The following is a 17422-nucleotide window of genomic DNA, read 5'->3' as shown; positions in this document are numbered from 1 at the left end:
ACTAAAAAAAAATAGATTGAAAAAATGTGGTATAAAAATACTTTCAAACTCTGGAGAAAAATACCACATAAATTGGCTGCCATATTTGAGTGCTATTATGAAGGACAGAACATGGGGAAGAAGGGGAAGTAGGGTGGAGGACTGCAGGTTTTCAATAAAACCTTTAAGCATAACCATATTTTTTAAAAAGTATTTATTTATTTTTAGACAGAGGGGAATGGAGGGAGAAGGAGAGGTAGAGAAACATCAATGTGTGGTTGCCTCTTTTGCACCCCCTACTAGGGACCCGGCCCACAAGCCAGGCATGTGCCCTGACTTGTAATCGAGCCGGAGACCCTTTGACTCTCAGGCCAGTACTCAGTCCACTGAGCCACAACAGCCAAGGCATAATTGTGTTTTTGAATGATGTACACATATTACCCTGATAAAATTAAATATAAAATAGAAATTAGTAGAATTTTATAATGACTGGTCCCCCTAATTTAAGAAATTTTACAAAGAAGTTTTAAATATAAACAGTGAATAGCAGAACAGAAAACAATGAGGTTAAAAATTTATGTGCCAATTATATGCATTTACAATGTTGAAGCCAGCCAGGGTCATACATTTTCATTACTGTAACAAAACTAAAAAGCAAGCAAAATTACATAATTAACTCACAAGTGTGCAGGTTTTCCCTTCAATCAGTGTCTAAGTCTACAATTATTTAGAAATGTGCTAATTAATTTATCTCTGGCCTCCAAACACCAGTATTACTGAACTCCATGTAACATAAATTTAACTAAATGACCATACAACAGATATTAACACTATTTCTACAATTATAAAATCACTTTTGAGCAGCAATGAAGTACTCCATTTCAGTCTTTTTCTCAAATTTTATTTAGAAAGTTCAGCGAAACAACACAGTATCAGTTTAGAAATATTTCCATCTCACTATAATTTAACATTTAAAAAATCTAATAATTTTGATTTTTAACAATAAAATTTATAAAAATAATTTTACATTTATAAAATGAATCATTCTTTCACAATAAATTATTCATTTTTATTACATGAAAAAAGTTTTGTGCTAAGTAAAGCAATAACTTTATCAGTATTTGAAAATATCAGTTCCTCTCATCTAGCATTTTTCGGAAGTTAAGTAACAAAATATATTACAAATTCCCTGACCACAGTTATTAAAACAAAATTGTTGGTAATAATTTGTAAAACATAACTGTTTAGTAAATATATGCAGATAAGTTAAAGGACTTACTAATATAGATTTGTTTTATATTTTAAAGTTTTTAATATCTTCTAAGAGCATAATACAAAAAAGTAAGCAGAAATCTACAAACAATATTCATATTTATAAAAATCAAAACATTCTTATTCATGATAGAGATACCAAAGTAAATTTCCAAGAAAAATGTAAGTTAAAAAAGCTTTTCTCTTTCTTTCTCGAAGATTTCACACTTGCACAAAGCTGCCAGCTATTGAAAGAATTTATTGATTCTATTAAATCAATCATAGCTTCTAAGTAATCATTTTCTATTTTCAGAGTTCAATTTCACTTTAAGAACTGGCAAGTTACTTAACATCCACTGAAACTTTTTAGTTACAGGGTAAGTGGGGGTTATAAAATCGTAATCTTAGAAATTTTGAAAGGCCCTAAAAAATCATGTAAATCAGTCTCTTACAACTTGAGATAACTTCTTTATATCATTAATAATTATTCAACCAGTTGTTCCCTGCTTCAACTAATAAAGTATGAGAGAGAGAGTTTGCGTGATTACTGGTTTACAAGGCAACCCATTATTAATTGTTTTTAAATAGGCTCCAGCCTTACATGATATCAAATAGTTTAGGCCTCCAATGAACTGTACTCCTAGGTTCAGAAAAGACATTTAGTATATCCCTGGGTTGCTGGATTTTTGAAAAATCTGATAGTTAATAATTTAAATTTATTTTTTGTTTTCATGATAACCCAACTGGTGTAGCTTTTATTTTCTTTAATTTGTTTAAAATATTTTTTAGGGGTAAGACTCTTATTCAAAGTATAAAAGTGTTTTTTTTTATGCTGCAGCAATTTGACACTCATGGCTTACATGTAAATATGTGTTATAGATAACATGACAGATAGTATTAGATCAGTAGTCAATTGTACATATTTAAAAACCACAGTAAGAAGCCTACAGTTTTCATGTCACACCAAAAATATATTTATTCCTATTTCATAGGAATAACTAGACCTGGGTTTAAATGTGGCTCTCCTGCTCTTTAGGTTTATGAACTTTGGTTACATTACTTAAACAATCTAAGTAATGGATTACTTTATTTATAACAGAAAGATAATAATATCTCTTTTCAGGGTTGTTGTGAGGACAAAGTGAGCTAACACACATGATACAGAAAGATGGCTAATTTGTCGCCAAGTATTATTAGTTCTCCAGAGTTGTAGCTTTGGTTGACCTAAGGCTTTCTTCCTACTCTCCCAGGCCCTCCGTGAGCTGGATGTGGGCATGTGCCAAGTTCTAGTCCATGGAAGACGACTTCCGCATTGTTTTAGGACAGTGAAACAAACTTCTCTCTTGGTTGAGCCACTATTTAAGGGATTTCTTTTTCTAGTTTAGCCTGTGACCCATCTGCTGAAACTAACACCTTTTATCATATGATACACCTTCAAATATAGTCAAATTTCAAATAATATCCAGCCATCCTTGGAATGGCTATTTATATTTTTCTAAACTTAAAATAGGCATATTTAACTGTGGGCTGAAAAGGCACTTCCAAACCACAGGATATCTATAAGTGATCTTCAAAGATCTATATACCTTATTCTATGGCAACTGCTGTATTTTTTCTAATTTTCAAGTTTAAAATTTGCTAAAAATTTGGTTCACTGTATATTAATCTGAGATTTCTGATCTAATATCCTCAGTCAAAAGAACACTTAGTTCTGTGTGAAATAATGGTGAAGCAGTTATTTACAGGTTTAAATTAATATTGAGGCAACAGATGAAAGTAGTACATAGATTAGACTGCTTAAGGCACAGTGCTAAGGAAGCTGGAAAAATCATACGATATAAACACATCAAAACTCAAATAATACAGTGGTTGCAACTGATGGTTTCAGACAATAGCAACAACATACAAAATGAGCCTAAAAACAAGAAAATAGCTTACCATCTTACAACAGCACCATGAAGAAGCCTTGGCTAAGAGTTTGACAAAAGCAATATCCTGAGACATTTCAAGACCAGTAATTTTTCACATTTATTCAGTGCTGTTCAGAAGTAAACATTTCCTCACAATTGCTTTTGTTTGGAGAGAGACTGGTGTGAAATAACTGAAGCTTGGTTTGCAGCTATTTTGTATTGTTCTTGTCCAGAGCCTTGTGGTGGGGAAGGGAGTGGGGTTTCAGGAGTCGCTAAAAAAGAATCAGAGAATTGTAAGTGACCCATCACCCCATTAACGCCTGCGTGACACCAATGTGCATGATTTTACTTTGGATAGGTTTTTAAAAGGTCATATATAAAGTAGTGGTTTATCTGATACATGACCAGCTCACTGATATACCAGTGTAGATGTACCCCTACCTTACCTCACCAAATAGATTATTCATGGACTAGAAAACTGTTGAAAATCTTTAGAGTACTTTAAAGGTGTTTTCTGCTTTTCTTAATACCATTTGTGAGCATTTAATTGTCTCCCACACCCAGCAGAAAAAAGTTAATGAAAAGAATTAACAGAATGCTAGTGTTTTTTTCAAATATTAGGTTACAATTGTCATAAACTTTTCCACATAAAATACACAGAAAAGAAAATATATTTGATTTGGATTCTACTAATTTAAACATATTTGATGACATAAAAATAAACGTAAGATACTTTTCAAGTACTTTCAAATCTATTTTGCAGTTAAGGCATTTGAAAAATACTGGCTTTGTCAGTTCAAATTATTCCATTATAATTCTGCTTGCCTGTCACTTCTTTATCAATGTAAAGAGCAAACCTAGTAATTAGAACATTTCACTGTCTATAGTAGTATTTCTTCCTATTACAAACTTTAATCATATTGTAAAATAATCAAATCTGTTCTATAATTTTTAAAAACAAAGTATTTTACTATTCATATTTGTTATTCTATATATTTAAAAAATAAAAAAAATATTTGATGATCAGACTGAAGCATTGCAAACTTCATAGATTTTTTTTCCAAAACAGTTTTTTAAAATTCTAGGGAAACTTTAAAGGTATTTTCTAGAATTTGAGGACAAAATTCTAGAATTTTGAGGATAGTCCATTTTTGTTTGGTTTTCTTAACTACAACTTTGGTATTATTAAGAATGGATTAGCAATTACTTAGGAATAGCCGTTTTAGATAGTTTGACAAAATAATAAACAAATTGCTTTAAAAATTATTTCTATATATTTAGGATGGATCTGAAACTGCAGAGAGCTGCTCTAAAAGACCAAGGCTATCTGCACAAACTTAAATTTTTATGTTTGTATGTATCTGATGTTTTGTTTTGGATAAAATATACACTATTCTAAATGAGCATAAGCAAATCTTTCCTTTAAATGATTCTTATTAAATATGTTGGAAGAGGTAAACATATGAAAAGTGTGATGATGAGATTCTAAAAAGATTAAGGTCAATAAACATCCTTTTAAACTACTAGAAAAAGTAACATTTAAAAAGTAAAAGTTCCAACCACCAGCAGAATTGCTAAACTTTCTCGCCAGTTGATGACTATAATGCTTAATGTATTGTTAATATGTTTTATTTTCTGACTGTATGAATAACTGATCTTTAAGATCAGTTTCTTTTAAGAGGCACAGCTCCCTGGTGTGATATTGGGCTTACCTCTCTTTGCTGTTTAAAACCTATTTCATGAAAATGGTAACATCTGCTTTGCAAGGATGGTCCCAAAACAATGTCTTTTAAGACATTAAAAGCCTGGAAGCCTCAGGTTCAATGTGCCATACTATTTTCAAAATTTGTATTTTTTTCTAACAGTTTCATTTCTGCCTCTGTCATATACTCAAACAACTTTGTGTTTCAGATGCATTTTACACATAGGTATACCAATGCTTGTAAGTAAAAGGTAGATGTGAAAATACACATTTTTTGTGGTCTCTATTTTCCTTCCACTAGGTAGGAGTCAGGTAGTACTCACTGAATTGTTCCATTACACTGAGTGTTTAGGTGAAACAACACTGTGACTAGTTATAAATGGCTATTGTAAATTCAGTAAGAATATAGGTATGCATAATAATTACATCACAGTAACTCAAGGCATCTCAGTAAGGTAGCTGGCTTAGTGTTCAGAGACAATAGATCAAAGGTAAATCTGGGATTCATCAGTATAAATTTAGTGGCAATTAATTCTTAATATTTGGTCAAACAGAGATTTTTATCTCCAGGATACTTCATAGAAATAGAATCTGTGTTAAATCCATGATCATATCAGATTAACTTAGGCACTAACAACTCCTAGTATTTATATAGTCATTTTAGTTTCAAAGATTTTCCCAAGTATTCCTCATGGTGCACAATTCTGATATGCATGTGTCTCAGTCATCAATTAATGGCACCAGTCCTGCAAAAACATTGTTCAAGTCCCAGTCAGCATGGTGACTCGATTAACTGTGAGTACCACAGAAGCACAAGTTTCACTGCTAATGCTCCAGTCTCAAATACCTAAATAACAGATGTCTTGTGGTCAGTGACCAGTCACATAACATCTTTTACTGTCACTATTTTATTCATATTGGAACATATTTTATTCAATTCACACACTGATAACGAAGTGTGTACTCAAGTTGCCTCCTTGTCTCCCAGTGATAAATCCATGTGACATTTTATAAAAATAGGCAACTGAAAGGGAATTGGCTCAAAACAAAGTGCAGCAAAGAAACAAAAAGTGATAATCCTGGAATCAAAATTCAAACGGAACATAAGTGGAGTTACAGAAGATAGTAACCATGGGACTAGGACACAGCTGCTATTTGAGTCCCTAAATGTGAGGCTACCCTTGTCAGCATTCAGCATAAGTGAGGAGACTGGCTACGTTGTAAGGACAAAGATGCCCCAGAGGACGTGAAACTGGCAAAAGGCCTTACATTAAATGGATTCTCAGGGATATTTCAAGACACTGAAAATGCCAAGAATGTAGCATAGGCAATATAGTCAATAATATTGTAGCTATGTCAATAATTATGCATGTCAATACATGTACCTACATGTATATGTACCTATGTTATCCATATATGTATATACATAATACATGTAACAGTCAATAACTATGTACGGTGCCAATTGGGTACTGAAAATACCAGGGGGGATACCTTGTAAAGCGTATGGTTGTTTCTCTACTATGCCATACACCTGAAACAAATATAAAATAATATCAAGTGTAAACTGTAATTAAAAATAAACAACATGAGGGAAAAATGCAAAACATAAAATGTTGGAAGCTGATTCGAACTTCCAAAACAGTTAACACTCAACAAGCTACAGAAAAGATAATCAGTTCCTCTTATAAATTATTATCAGAGGGGGAGGCAAAAACACTGTTCAAACTATGCCTCTTAAATTTTTTTTACAAAGAAATAAAACACTATACTCCCTAGTGTTTCTAATCTTTTAAATTATGATATACAAAATAAATATCAGGTTTACTGTATTTTTTGACTCCCTATTTTTTTTAATTTACTTTATTTTATTTTCCAAAATTCCCTATATTTTTATAACACATACGTAAAAGGGTTCTTAATGTTTTGAAAAACATTTTGTTTGTTTTTTCCTGAGATGTAATTGACATGTAACATTATATAACAAAAAATTATAAATATCACAAACTATAATTTGCCCATTGATTATTTATATTTCTTTGCATAGTTCCAGTTTGCATAGTCATTTTTATGAGCCTGCATACCAGCATACCATAGGGCTGCCTGTGCATTCTTTTCTGCTCCCAAATCTATGATGTAGAAAGATTTAGATACTCATAGCTCCATCGCACAGAGCAAATTCATGCCTAAGGAGGATAAGTGACTTGCTGAATATCACAGTCTCTCACAGTTGAGTCCTGCAGAGGACACTGTAGCCCTATCTTGTAGTTTCTGGGTACAATAGATTCTTTCCCCAAATTTCCCCCTTTTCACGGGTAATTAAGTTTAGGGCATATTACAGTTGAAAAGTAGCCCAGATACTTACAGATCTGGTCTGTATGAACCAGTGTTGACATAGGGCCTAGAAGTATGGTTTGTCCAGTTAATGGATCTTGAGACAAATGTGGATGCATTGGATGATGGACATGACTAATGTCATTGGAAGCACCTACAGAAGATAAAAAGATGGTTGCATTAGTAATATTTAATCAGAAATGGTGAGGTTACCTTGGAACAAATGGTTTGATTGACAGCTTGAATATTGCTATTTTTGCAAAGTGCTCTTTGGGAGTTCAAAAGTAAATTAATAGAACCACTGCATTATTAAGGACAATGTCAGCTTTCACCGTACATTGGCTGGATAAATGTTGCATCATGTTCTGTTGTATATTAATAGTGGACCTTGTGTGCTGTTTCCTGGAATCATTAGATTGGCTGCCTATTGTTAAAGCAATTCCAAGAATCACTTACCTCAAGTTTATAGTATTTAGGATCACCCTAATAGCATAAACAACTTTTATTTCAGGAAGGTATCATTAGGAACACATTAAGGACCAGAAAACTAAAACTAAAATAAAGTGATTTTATAAAGAAATTTAATCTAGATCAGAACACAAAATGAATGCTTTCTTAACTTATTCCTGACATTTACTGCAGTAAGGAAATCTCATTTTTTCCTTCTCATTGTGTTGTGTCAATTAATTATTTCAGGAACAAAGTGTTTTTAAGATATTTACTCTTTGTGTTTTTAGATTATTTGCAATTCTGATATTCTTGAGCTTTTAAGAAGTGTAAAGGCATAGAAAAATATAATATACTTCAAGGAGTATTCAAAGTAGCAAATATATTTCTATTTACTATAGCTGAAGGAAGTAAAAATTGAGGTTAGAGACACTTTGTGGAGCTAAATGATGGAGGCTACTAAACATGAGGATTTGAATATGTTCAAGTATTTGTCCCCCTCCAATGGGTATTGTAGACTTTCTAAATGTAAAAAATTGAGTTCATTATGTCACTGGCAGAAAATAAAAGTGTCAAACTGACTCTAAAGTACACAGTGGGGTGCTAACAGATAAAAGATTCTCAAAGGCACTCACCACCCAGTAGCATTTCCTGCAGCAGGTTGTCAATTTTAACCATCCCAAACAGTTTGACAAACTGAATCTGCTCAATCATCTGCCAGGTGATGCTCTGCAGCGTGGGCAGCAGCAACAGCAGCTCCCCGAACCGGCCGCGCGAGTCGTACTGCCGGTCGTTGATGTAGTCCTCCAGGCTCAGCTGCACCTGGAACCGCATGTTCTTAATCTTCACTGGATCGCTCAGTCCTTTCGCATCTAGAAAACAAATAAACAGACCGATGGAAAGATTGGATCTTAACAGTGTGTGACAGTAAATATCCCAAAATTAAAAAGTAGTTTTATTTTCATTGTAATTATTTGAATGGGTCTTTGGAAACAAACCTGGATCAAAAAAAACAATTGCCTTCAAACAAGCGTATTCATTGTCATCAATCTGGATTTCCTGAAATGGTCGGACCAGCTCATCTAGAACTCGGTTGGCCACACGGCTGATCTCGACTTCACAGCTGTTGCGCTGAATAATGTAGTTGTTTCCTGGGGAAAAAAATATAACCATCATCCTGCCCCTCAAATTATCAGATATTCTTTAAATTTTTACAAACTAACCTTTTAAATGGCTTTCCCTTGCAGAAAAAAAAATAGTACTTCTTCTCTCAGTAATGTTGTTGGAAAAACTTTAGAATGCTTAAAGGATCAATAACATTGATAATATGATCACATGCATTTTAACAGCCTCAGTCACTGGTGATAACAGTAAAGTACAGGCTAATAAACAAGCTAATATTTGACAAGGGAGAAATGAAGTACAATGATTAGCTTTCCGCTATGTCAGTTATCCACTAGTGTCTTATTCATTAATGAACATAATACAAAATCTAACGAATGTTTACAGTGGATTAAAAGCACCACTCCTTTAATAGTGTAGATATATTGAATTAGGTGTAATTCAATCGAGATACATTTTACGAAACCTAAGTAAGTATATTGTATCCAAATCTACAATGAGAATGGTATTATAGTGTACTGTAAATGCAGCAGAATATTAGAATTTGAGAGCTTGGTATCTATAGTCACATTATGTGGTTTAGAATCTTGGCTCTATCCCTCACTAACCTTGTGATCTCAGGTAAACTTTCTGTGCCTCCAATTCTTTACCCCAAAACTGGGCTGCAAATAATAGTACCTATCCCTTAGGGTTATTGTAAGGATGAAATGAAATAGTGTTGATACACGTGTAAAAAAAACACTGAAAGCAATGCATATTACATGGTAAATGCGCGATAAATATTTGTTATTATTACATCGTGTTTGATTTATTCATATTTTGGGACAATATATGTATCACATAAATAGAATAAACAAGTCACCCTATCTCACACAAGCCAGGGAGAAGTGGAGCTAACAAACAATAAAGGGGTCTTAACTCTTTAAATAGGAAACCTAATTTAATAAGTTCAGTAGAGGAGAGAGATTGGGCACTTAATGAAGATAAAAGATTTTCCTTTTTCCTCACCACCCCTCTTTCATTCTACTCTCTACTTCTGCCTCTTCTGACGTTGTTATTAAACTATCAGAATTTTTCAGACATTGTCATCAAAATTTTTTAACTTGTGATTTTAGCATACCATGGCAATGACATCACAGGAGATATACATGCTCATTAAAAACGTATCAAATAGCATATATTACAATTGTTAAGTAGACACAGAGAGGTGTGAAACAACACTGAGACTCCTTAAGATAGTCATGCAAATGACTAATTTTTTATTCTGATGTTTTAAATATACCTCAAGATTCTGTTCATTGAGCAACATCTTTTATTTTTAAATCTCAGTACATTCTGAACATCTCAATGCACTCTGAACTTCCCTGTAATCAAAGCAAGGAAAAAGGGGGCCCAAGTTAGGATATGATCAATTAAACTCAATCTGTGCAGTGAGACCACCATTTGTCAGTGTCTGTGAATGCTCGGCACATAAGGAATAGATTCTGTGTAAGAATGAAGCATACATAATTTCCTTTTAAATTAAAAAAAACTTACCCAAAAGCAAAATATCTTTATACACCATGGATCTTTTTGTAGCTCCAAGCAGTAAATGTTCCCCTGCATGAGCTCTCAGCAGGGCCACCTGAATGAAAAATTCCAAGTTGAACAATTAATTATAAAATATGATGATTAAGAGATGGTATCATATGAGTCTGATTAACTTTAAGTCTGAGTCACTTTTTTTGTTGTTTTAACAGACTATAATATTCACCGATAGTTGCCATCATTAAGCCTTCTAATTTTCCTATTTTAGAATGTCATAGAGATTTACTTTTCAAAATTTCTGAAACTAACAAGTCAATACAGTGTCAGCAAACAAACAAAAATGTCCAACAGAAATATTAAATATTTTGGAATGAGAGAAAATCAAACAAAGCAAAGTTCAAATTCTAGCTTGGCCACTTACTACTCGTTTTACCTTGAGTAAACCCAACTATTTATGTTTGGGACTCATTTGTTTTCATCTACCAAGTGGAGACAATGATTAAAATTTCAAACTGTAGATGTGAGGTCTGAATGAGAAAATATGTGTCAACACAACCTCTTACACATAATAAACTGAATAAACAAGAGCAAAGTGGGGACCTGTGACATATTACAATGAGAATGGGGAATTGGGATTCTAATGCACTCAAGACTGAACCCATAATTCTTTGTTCTAAGTTCTCAACTGAGCTTTAAGCATATACTTAATTGCCTGCTGAAAATCACCACTAGAGATAATAGGAAGCATCTCAAACTTAACATTTCAAAGTCATTCTTCTCCAACATCTCCATCATGGTCCAACATACTTGTTCATGACAAAAACAAGACTCCAGTTTGATTCTTCTCTAATTGCCCAGAAAACCCCATGTCACTGTAGCCCGAGCCCTCGCCATTCCTCTCCTGGCCTCCACAATGTACTCCAAGGACCTAACAAGTATTCCGGCTTCCTTCCTGGTTCCTCAGTCCTAAATCCTTCCTGACAGAGCTTCCAAGACACTATTTATAAAATAGTAATCACTTAATATCATTCTTCTGATGAAAATTCTGTACTGGTTTCTTATTGTCCTCAGATAACATCCGAACTGCTTCATGAAGGCCTCATAGGTAATGGCTCAATGAGTTGTGTCACACTCACATCTCTGGTTTCACCTGGCAACATCCCTTGCAGACAGTTTTCTCCAGACCCATTTACTCTTGCTTGCCTCAGGGTCTTTGAACATGTTGTTTCTGTACTCAGAATGCTTTTGCCTTGATCTTGATATGATTAGCTTTTTGTCATTCAGTTCTCAGGAAAAATCTTTTCTGGTTCCCAATTTAAAGTATCTGTTACCACTTCACACCCTGTTATTGTCCAACAAGGCAACCCATTTCATTTTATAGAACTTATGCCCACCTACAGTCAACATACTCATAATCTGTATATTTTTTATTGTCTATCTGTCTATCCCAAATGGCATGTAAACTTTATGGGAATAGTGACTCAGTCTGAATTGTTACTGCCAAATACTGTCACAGTTCCTAAAACTGAACAGTAATCCCAAGAAATATTTGTTAGATAAACTTACTGAGTGAATTTAATGATTTAGAGTACACTTTTAAAAATGGTAAAGTAGAGATTATAGAACTTTGAACATAGAAATTTTGAGAACATTAACTAAAATAATCTAATGCATAATGCAACTGAAAGCTAATTTCCTAGTGCCTTATCCATAATAGACATTTCAGCAGCCATGGCTATTAATGCTGCATTGTTAATATTAAAGACTGAGTTGGTAAATAAAAACTGCTTTTGACAGGTTCCCGGAATTCAATTTCCCAGTGTTATAATTACTATCTTCATATTTAAGTCAGCAACTTTTAAAGAGGAGTGATAGTAAAAATATAAAACTGATAAATAACATAACCCTACTTATATGGCTTGGGGTGAGACAAGTAGGTTTTAGCAATTTAGCATTATTCACTCTGAAATAACCTTCTGAGCCAAGCTATCTTTATGATATGTCAATAGGCATGACTCATAACAGGAAGGCAGTTAAGAACATTTTGAGAGTGATTTCAGATTTCACAGGATTTTTTTTGTTTGGTCACTAAGTGAAATGCTCTCCTAGAAGCATAGCTGGACTTCCTATGATTCCTTTTTTTTCTGATTGTATGAATTTTTGTCAATTTTTATTTTAAAACAATTGAACTTTTTCCTTTTATTATTTTTGTTTTCTTTTTGTGTGCCCATAATAAAGAACATTGGTCAGAGGATGTAAAGATATACACAGGTATAATACATATCAGAGTTTATTCAATGTATAAGAATTCAAAATTTTCAAATTATTTGCATCTTCAGAATATTATATACTACTTACATGGAAGACTTTAAAATGAATCTGAAACTAAACATCTAATCTTCATTGGCTAATTAAAAAATTAAAGTATTGAGAAAAGATCATTATATCTGGATTTTCTCTATTTCTCTGTAGGTTTTAGAGCACAATTCTATAAGCATTTTTTTACCAGACCTATAATTTTTATACAGTAATACTAGAATAAAATTGACAATATGCAAGATAAAATTTTATATGTTAACTGCACAAAGTGCCCGTAAAACACCAACACAACCTGCATGGGTTTCCATCTAGGAGTGGCCTAGCATTCCTAAGCAATTACACAGGCACCTTCAGTAAACACCCGGACAAAATAATGTCCATTTGCCTCCCAGACACTTGCTCTGCCAGTCCTTTGTATCACAATGGCAGGTGCTTGTGATCTGTCTTTCTCCCTGGCTTAAGCTTTTTAACATATGAGGGGGAAGAACCATGTCATGCTCAACTTCAATCAATAAATAGCATGTCCTACACCAGAAGTCAAACAGTGGTACCTCTTGACAGAACAAAGAGGTGAATGGATAAGAAAGCCAAGCTTTTTTCTCTAATAGATAAGTTCACCTTGTCAAATATGGTAAGTCTATTATATGAATATAATGAAAAGAATACAGAAAACTAGGCAAAGTTCAAAAAACATTTTTTAAGCATTCAAAATTTCTTTAACTTCTACCTGATCATCCAGGGGTAATTCACAGAAGGCAGGAATATATTTTGCCCATTCCACCAAGACCAAGAGTTGCTGTTTCATAGATTCGCAGACATCACCAATGTTTGCAATTTTCTTAACATTTATGTCTGTGCTTGCACCAGGGCTTGAGGCTGAAATCTAATATGAATAAGAACATTATATGAATATGTCATTTAAGATAATAAATTACCAATACTTCTTTTTTTAGATGACTACAATAAGTAAACACCACTGAAGTGGCACTGTGATCAAGTATCTTGAAATATACTAAATATTTTAAAATTGAGAAGTAAAATACCTTACAGTACAAGTAAAATAAAAAAAACATTCCCTTCACAGCACATGCTGTGGGAGAGCACTATCTTATTTTACTGGCCACATCTGTAGAATACGTTACCCGACTATTGGAGAGTTTCATAATTCAAAAATGACAATATAAAGAAGTAACAGTATTTACATGACATATGCTCTGTGATTTTTTAATTGAAAAGTGACATTTCAATTAAAAAGTCCATCTTTAATTTGTTGAAAAAGTTTCCATCAGATAAAACTTACAAAACAGGGGAAAAGAGATTTAGATGAGAAGCCAGAATGATTTATGTTCTATTCTGAATGAAAACCATCAAAATACAATTAAGAAACCAATCTTTGACTTAGCAACACTGAAAAGCTTAACCTATAATAATAATTTTTTAAAACTATATATAATTGTGAGCTAAATAAAATTATAAGTGGTGTTAAAACGCCCCTCTTCTGAATAAATCACTTTCTAAAAGTTCTTAAAAACTTTTCTTGAAAATTTTAAAGGTGTGTGTGCATGTCTTTCTGTAGTGTATGTGCAATTCCTCACACCTCCCCTTTAAACCATTCCCTAAATACTTTATAGGACCATCAAGTAATCTGATGAATGATGATAGTGGTGAGGTTAACCTCATCATATTGCCCTCGTGTTATCACAAACGAAAGTAGTTGTACTGACTCATTATGGCACTAGTTTAATAGTTAACTATTTCACAATTTGCTTCATAATAGAAAATATCACTAACATTTCTAATAGGAGCAATACTAAGATAAACTGTATTCAAAGAGTTTCTTTAGCTGATCCTTAGTCATTTATATTTATGCATGTACCTATATTTTTAAACTTTAGAACTGATATTCTCATTCTTGAAACTTAAACTTCCTCTTGTGTTTTTTTTTTAAAATTCTGGCTCTTCCCTTAAATACTTGTTTCCAAAGAAGATGCCAAAGTGAGCTCATGGCTCCAGAAGTCATTTGTGAGGAAGGAAGCTCTGATGATATGTCTCAACCAAACTCTCCCAAAATGATAACTGATTTTTCACATTCACTCAATAAAACCAAGTACTGCCCCAGAGCACTGTGCTGTGCATTACATATTTTAAATGAACCCTGTAAACAAGTTTTTTACAATCTTCTACTGAAATACATTTCATCATCCCATTCATAAACAGAAACTTGTCCAGGAAAAGTCAAAGTGAAATCAATAGTCTAAGTAATAATTTCAAAGTAAAACTCTCAAATTTGCATAAATGTGATTTATTTTAGTAATGAGCACATTGGAAAGAACTTAGATTATTTTAGCATTACACCTAAATAACCATTTGATTCTATGAAGCAGAGTGGACTGCTGGTGTGCAATGGGTACCTGGCGAGACCGGAGCTCAGCCTGCGCCAATGTGTTAATGGAGGGGATGTTGCTGCCATCAAAAGTGCTTCTTCTGGTGCTGATTCTGTCACGTTCATTTTGCACAGCTGGGGAAGAAAAAACACAGTGTTTGCTGGCAGGTTCTCTTCAACATATGTCACAAAAGAAATCAGAAACAAAGAAAAGGGATGTTTCTAAAAGACCTGGATTGGGGAGCAATATGACCGAAGATACTTTTCATTTTGTATCACCTTTATTTTTAAGTACATTTTATTAATTATGCTATTACAGTTGTCCCATTTTCTTCTTCCCTTTATCCCCCTCTACCCAGTTACCTCATTTTGTATCACTTTTAAGAGTAGAAAGAGCCAGGCTTGTCATTTGAACTCTTAATATTGTCTTTTTGGGGATTCCACGATGGCATGCACATTAGAAAGTGTTGGGTCAACCAGTTCAGCCACACTATATTTCAATAAGATGGTTTTCCATTCCCTCAAAGTTATTAAAACCATGAGATAAGTAGAAGGAGAGTATTGCCTGTGAGATTAACCAGGTCAAAGATAAGAGTGCATTCACTGTCAGAAAATGTGAGTCACAGAGTTTGAAACTTCCATTTTCTCATTCTTCTAAACCACGAGCAAAAATGGAAAGTACGTTTATTTTAGTTATGGAGATTTTAAAATTGCATTCTTATGTTCATAATGAAACAATGTTCTCAGGAAACTTTACACACATTAATCAGGCAAAGGGTGTAATAAGTAGGGAGTTTCTCCTGAGAAGAGTGAGGTTGGAAACTCAGCATTTAGGAAAGGTAGAGAAATCTCCCATATATAAAAAGCTTAAAGAGAAAACTGGATCAACTTGTTTCAGGAAGGGCAGAAAGAATAATGCGTATCCCCAAGTACCTATTGAAAACTAAACTGTAAATATAAGGAAAACTAAGGGGGATTAACCTGTGTATTTGCCACATGAAGAGTAATACAAGTCAGGTGTCAAAGTTTAAATGGATGAAAATGATTGGTGAAGCATACAATTAACCCCATAAACTACCAAATATGCCATTAGACATGCCATTTTAAAATAGATAGGTGTCTCTCCTTTAACTTTGTGAACTTTCAGTTGCCTTATTTTTTGAGACTAACAACCTGAATAAAACAAATGGAATGTCTGCTTCTTTAAAATATTGAATGACAAGGAAAAGAAACTAACTGTGTTCAACATAGGTTTGATATATCTTACATTTCTGAAGAATAATGATTTGACTTAATTATTTTTTATAGTTTATGAAATAGTATTGAAAAATATATCTTTGTTCCATGTAAAATTTTTATGTATTTGTTCTATATCTGTGGAGTATGTCATTACTATTTTGATAGGGGTTACATTCAATCTGTAGATTGTTTTGTGTAGTATGGATATTTTATTGATGCCAATTCTTCCAACCCATGAACACCATATATGCTTCCATTTATTTGTGTCTTTCTTAATTTTTTTTCAGTGTTGTATAGTTTTGTGGGTACTGGTTTTTTACCTCCTTGGTTAGTTTATTCCTAAGAATAGTTAAATGGGATGCTTTTCCTAATTTCTATTTCTGATATTTCATTGTTGGTATACAAAAATGCTTTCGATTTCTGAATATTGACTTTGTATCCCACCATTGTAGAAAGAAAGAACTTCTACCCTTCATGACAGCATAGATGGAACTGGAGAGCATTAGTCTAAGTGAAATAAGCCAGGCAGTGAAAGACAAATGCCATGATCTCACCTATAACTGGAACCCAAGCAATAAAACTAACAAATGAGCAAAATAGAACCAGAGACTTGGAAATTAAGAACAAACTAACAGTGACCAGAGGGGAGGGGGTAGGAGAAGGGACAAGCAAAGGAACATGAATAGAGGACTCATGGGCATGGATCAATGGGGCGGATTGAGTGTGGGAGTGGGGAGGGATGGGGTAGTGGTGAGCAATGGGGAAAAAGGTGGGACAACTGTAACCAAACAACAATAACTAAAAATAGATAAAATTTAAAAAATATCTCTTTTTATATGACAGCCACAAGAAGGTGCAAAATCTGATAAGCCTAAAATCTTGCAGTGAGTATTCCCTGCCAAATATTTAAATGTGTTCAACACCTTTCTAAATGAACCATATTTAGAATGTAGGATAATAGAGTCAGACTATTTAATATTTTCACAATGAAATTAGTTCACAATAAAACAGAGTACTGAGTCTATGTCTCTATCCCTCAATAGAATATAAGCTCCCTGAGGGGGAGAAATTTTCTATTATGTTAACTACTGAAACCTCAGTGCTCAGAGCACTACTTTGAAAGTAGCAGTGCTCAATAAATATTTGTTGAATAAATTAATGGATGCATGCATAAGTTAATGTTTAGTTAATGCTTATGAAATAAAGGTG

At 33.4% G+C, this 17422-nt stretch overlaps 1 protein-coding gene across 2 annotated transcripts in view; it reads right to left on the bottom strand.

The window, feature by feature from the left end:
• Positions 1 to 1400: 1400 nt before the first annotated feature.
• Positions 1401 to 17422, bottom strand: part of HNF4G (hepatocyte nuclear factor 4 gamma) — a 125970-nt gene continuing 109948 nt past the window's right edge. For both annotated transcript variants that reach the window (XM_053661052.1, XM_037141143.2), the window contains exons 4-10: positions 15003 to 15109; positions 13319 to 13474; positions 10282 to 10369; positions 8622 to 8774; positions 8259 to 8495; positions 7208 to 7330; positions 1401 to 3412 (exon numbers count right to left, since the gene is read on the bottom strand). In XM_053661052.1, coding sequence (XP_053517027.1) covers positions 3291 to 3412; positions 7208 to 7330; positions 8259 to 8495; positions 8622 to 8774; positions 10282 to 10369; positions 13319 to 13474; positions 15003 to 15109 — 986 coding nt within the window. In that variant the 3' untranslated portion in view covers positions 1401 to 3290. The remainder of the gene's footprint in view (positions 3413 to 7207; positions 7331 to 8258; positions 8496 to 8621; positions 8775 to 10281; positions 10370 to 13318; positions 13475 to 15002; positions 15110 to 17422) is intronic.

Source organism: Artibeus jamaicensis, unplaced genomic scaffold, assembly GCF_021234435.1.
Source record: "Artibeus jamaicensis isolate MK-2021 breed Jamaican fruit bat unplaced genomic scaffold, CSHL_Jam_final scaffold_916, whole genome shotgun sequence".
NCBI classification, from domain to species: Eukaryota; Metazoa; Chordata; class Mammalia; order Chiroptera; family Phyllostomidae; genus Artibeus; species Artibeus jamaicensis.
Note: the sequence above shows the minus strand (reverse complement) of the source record. Positions and strands in the feature narration are given on the sequence as shown.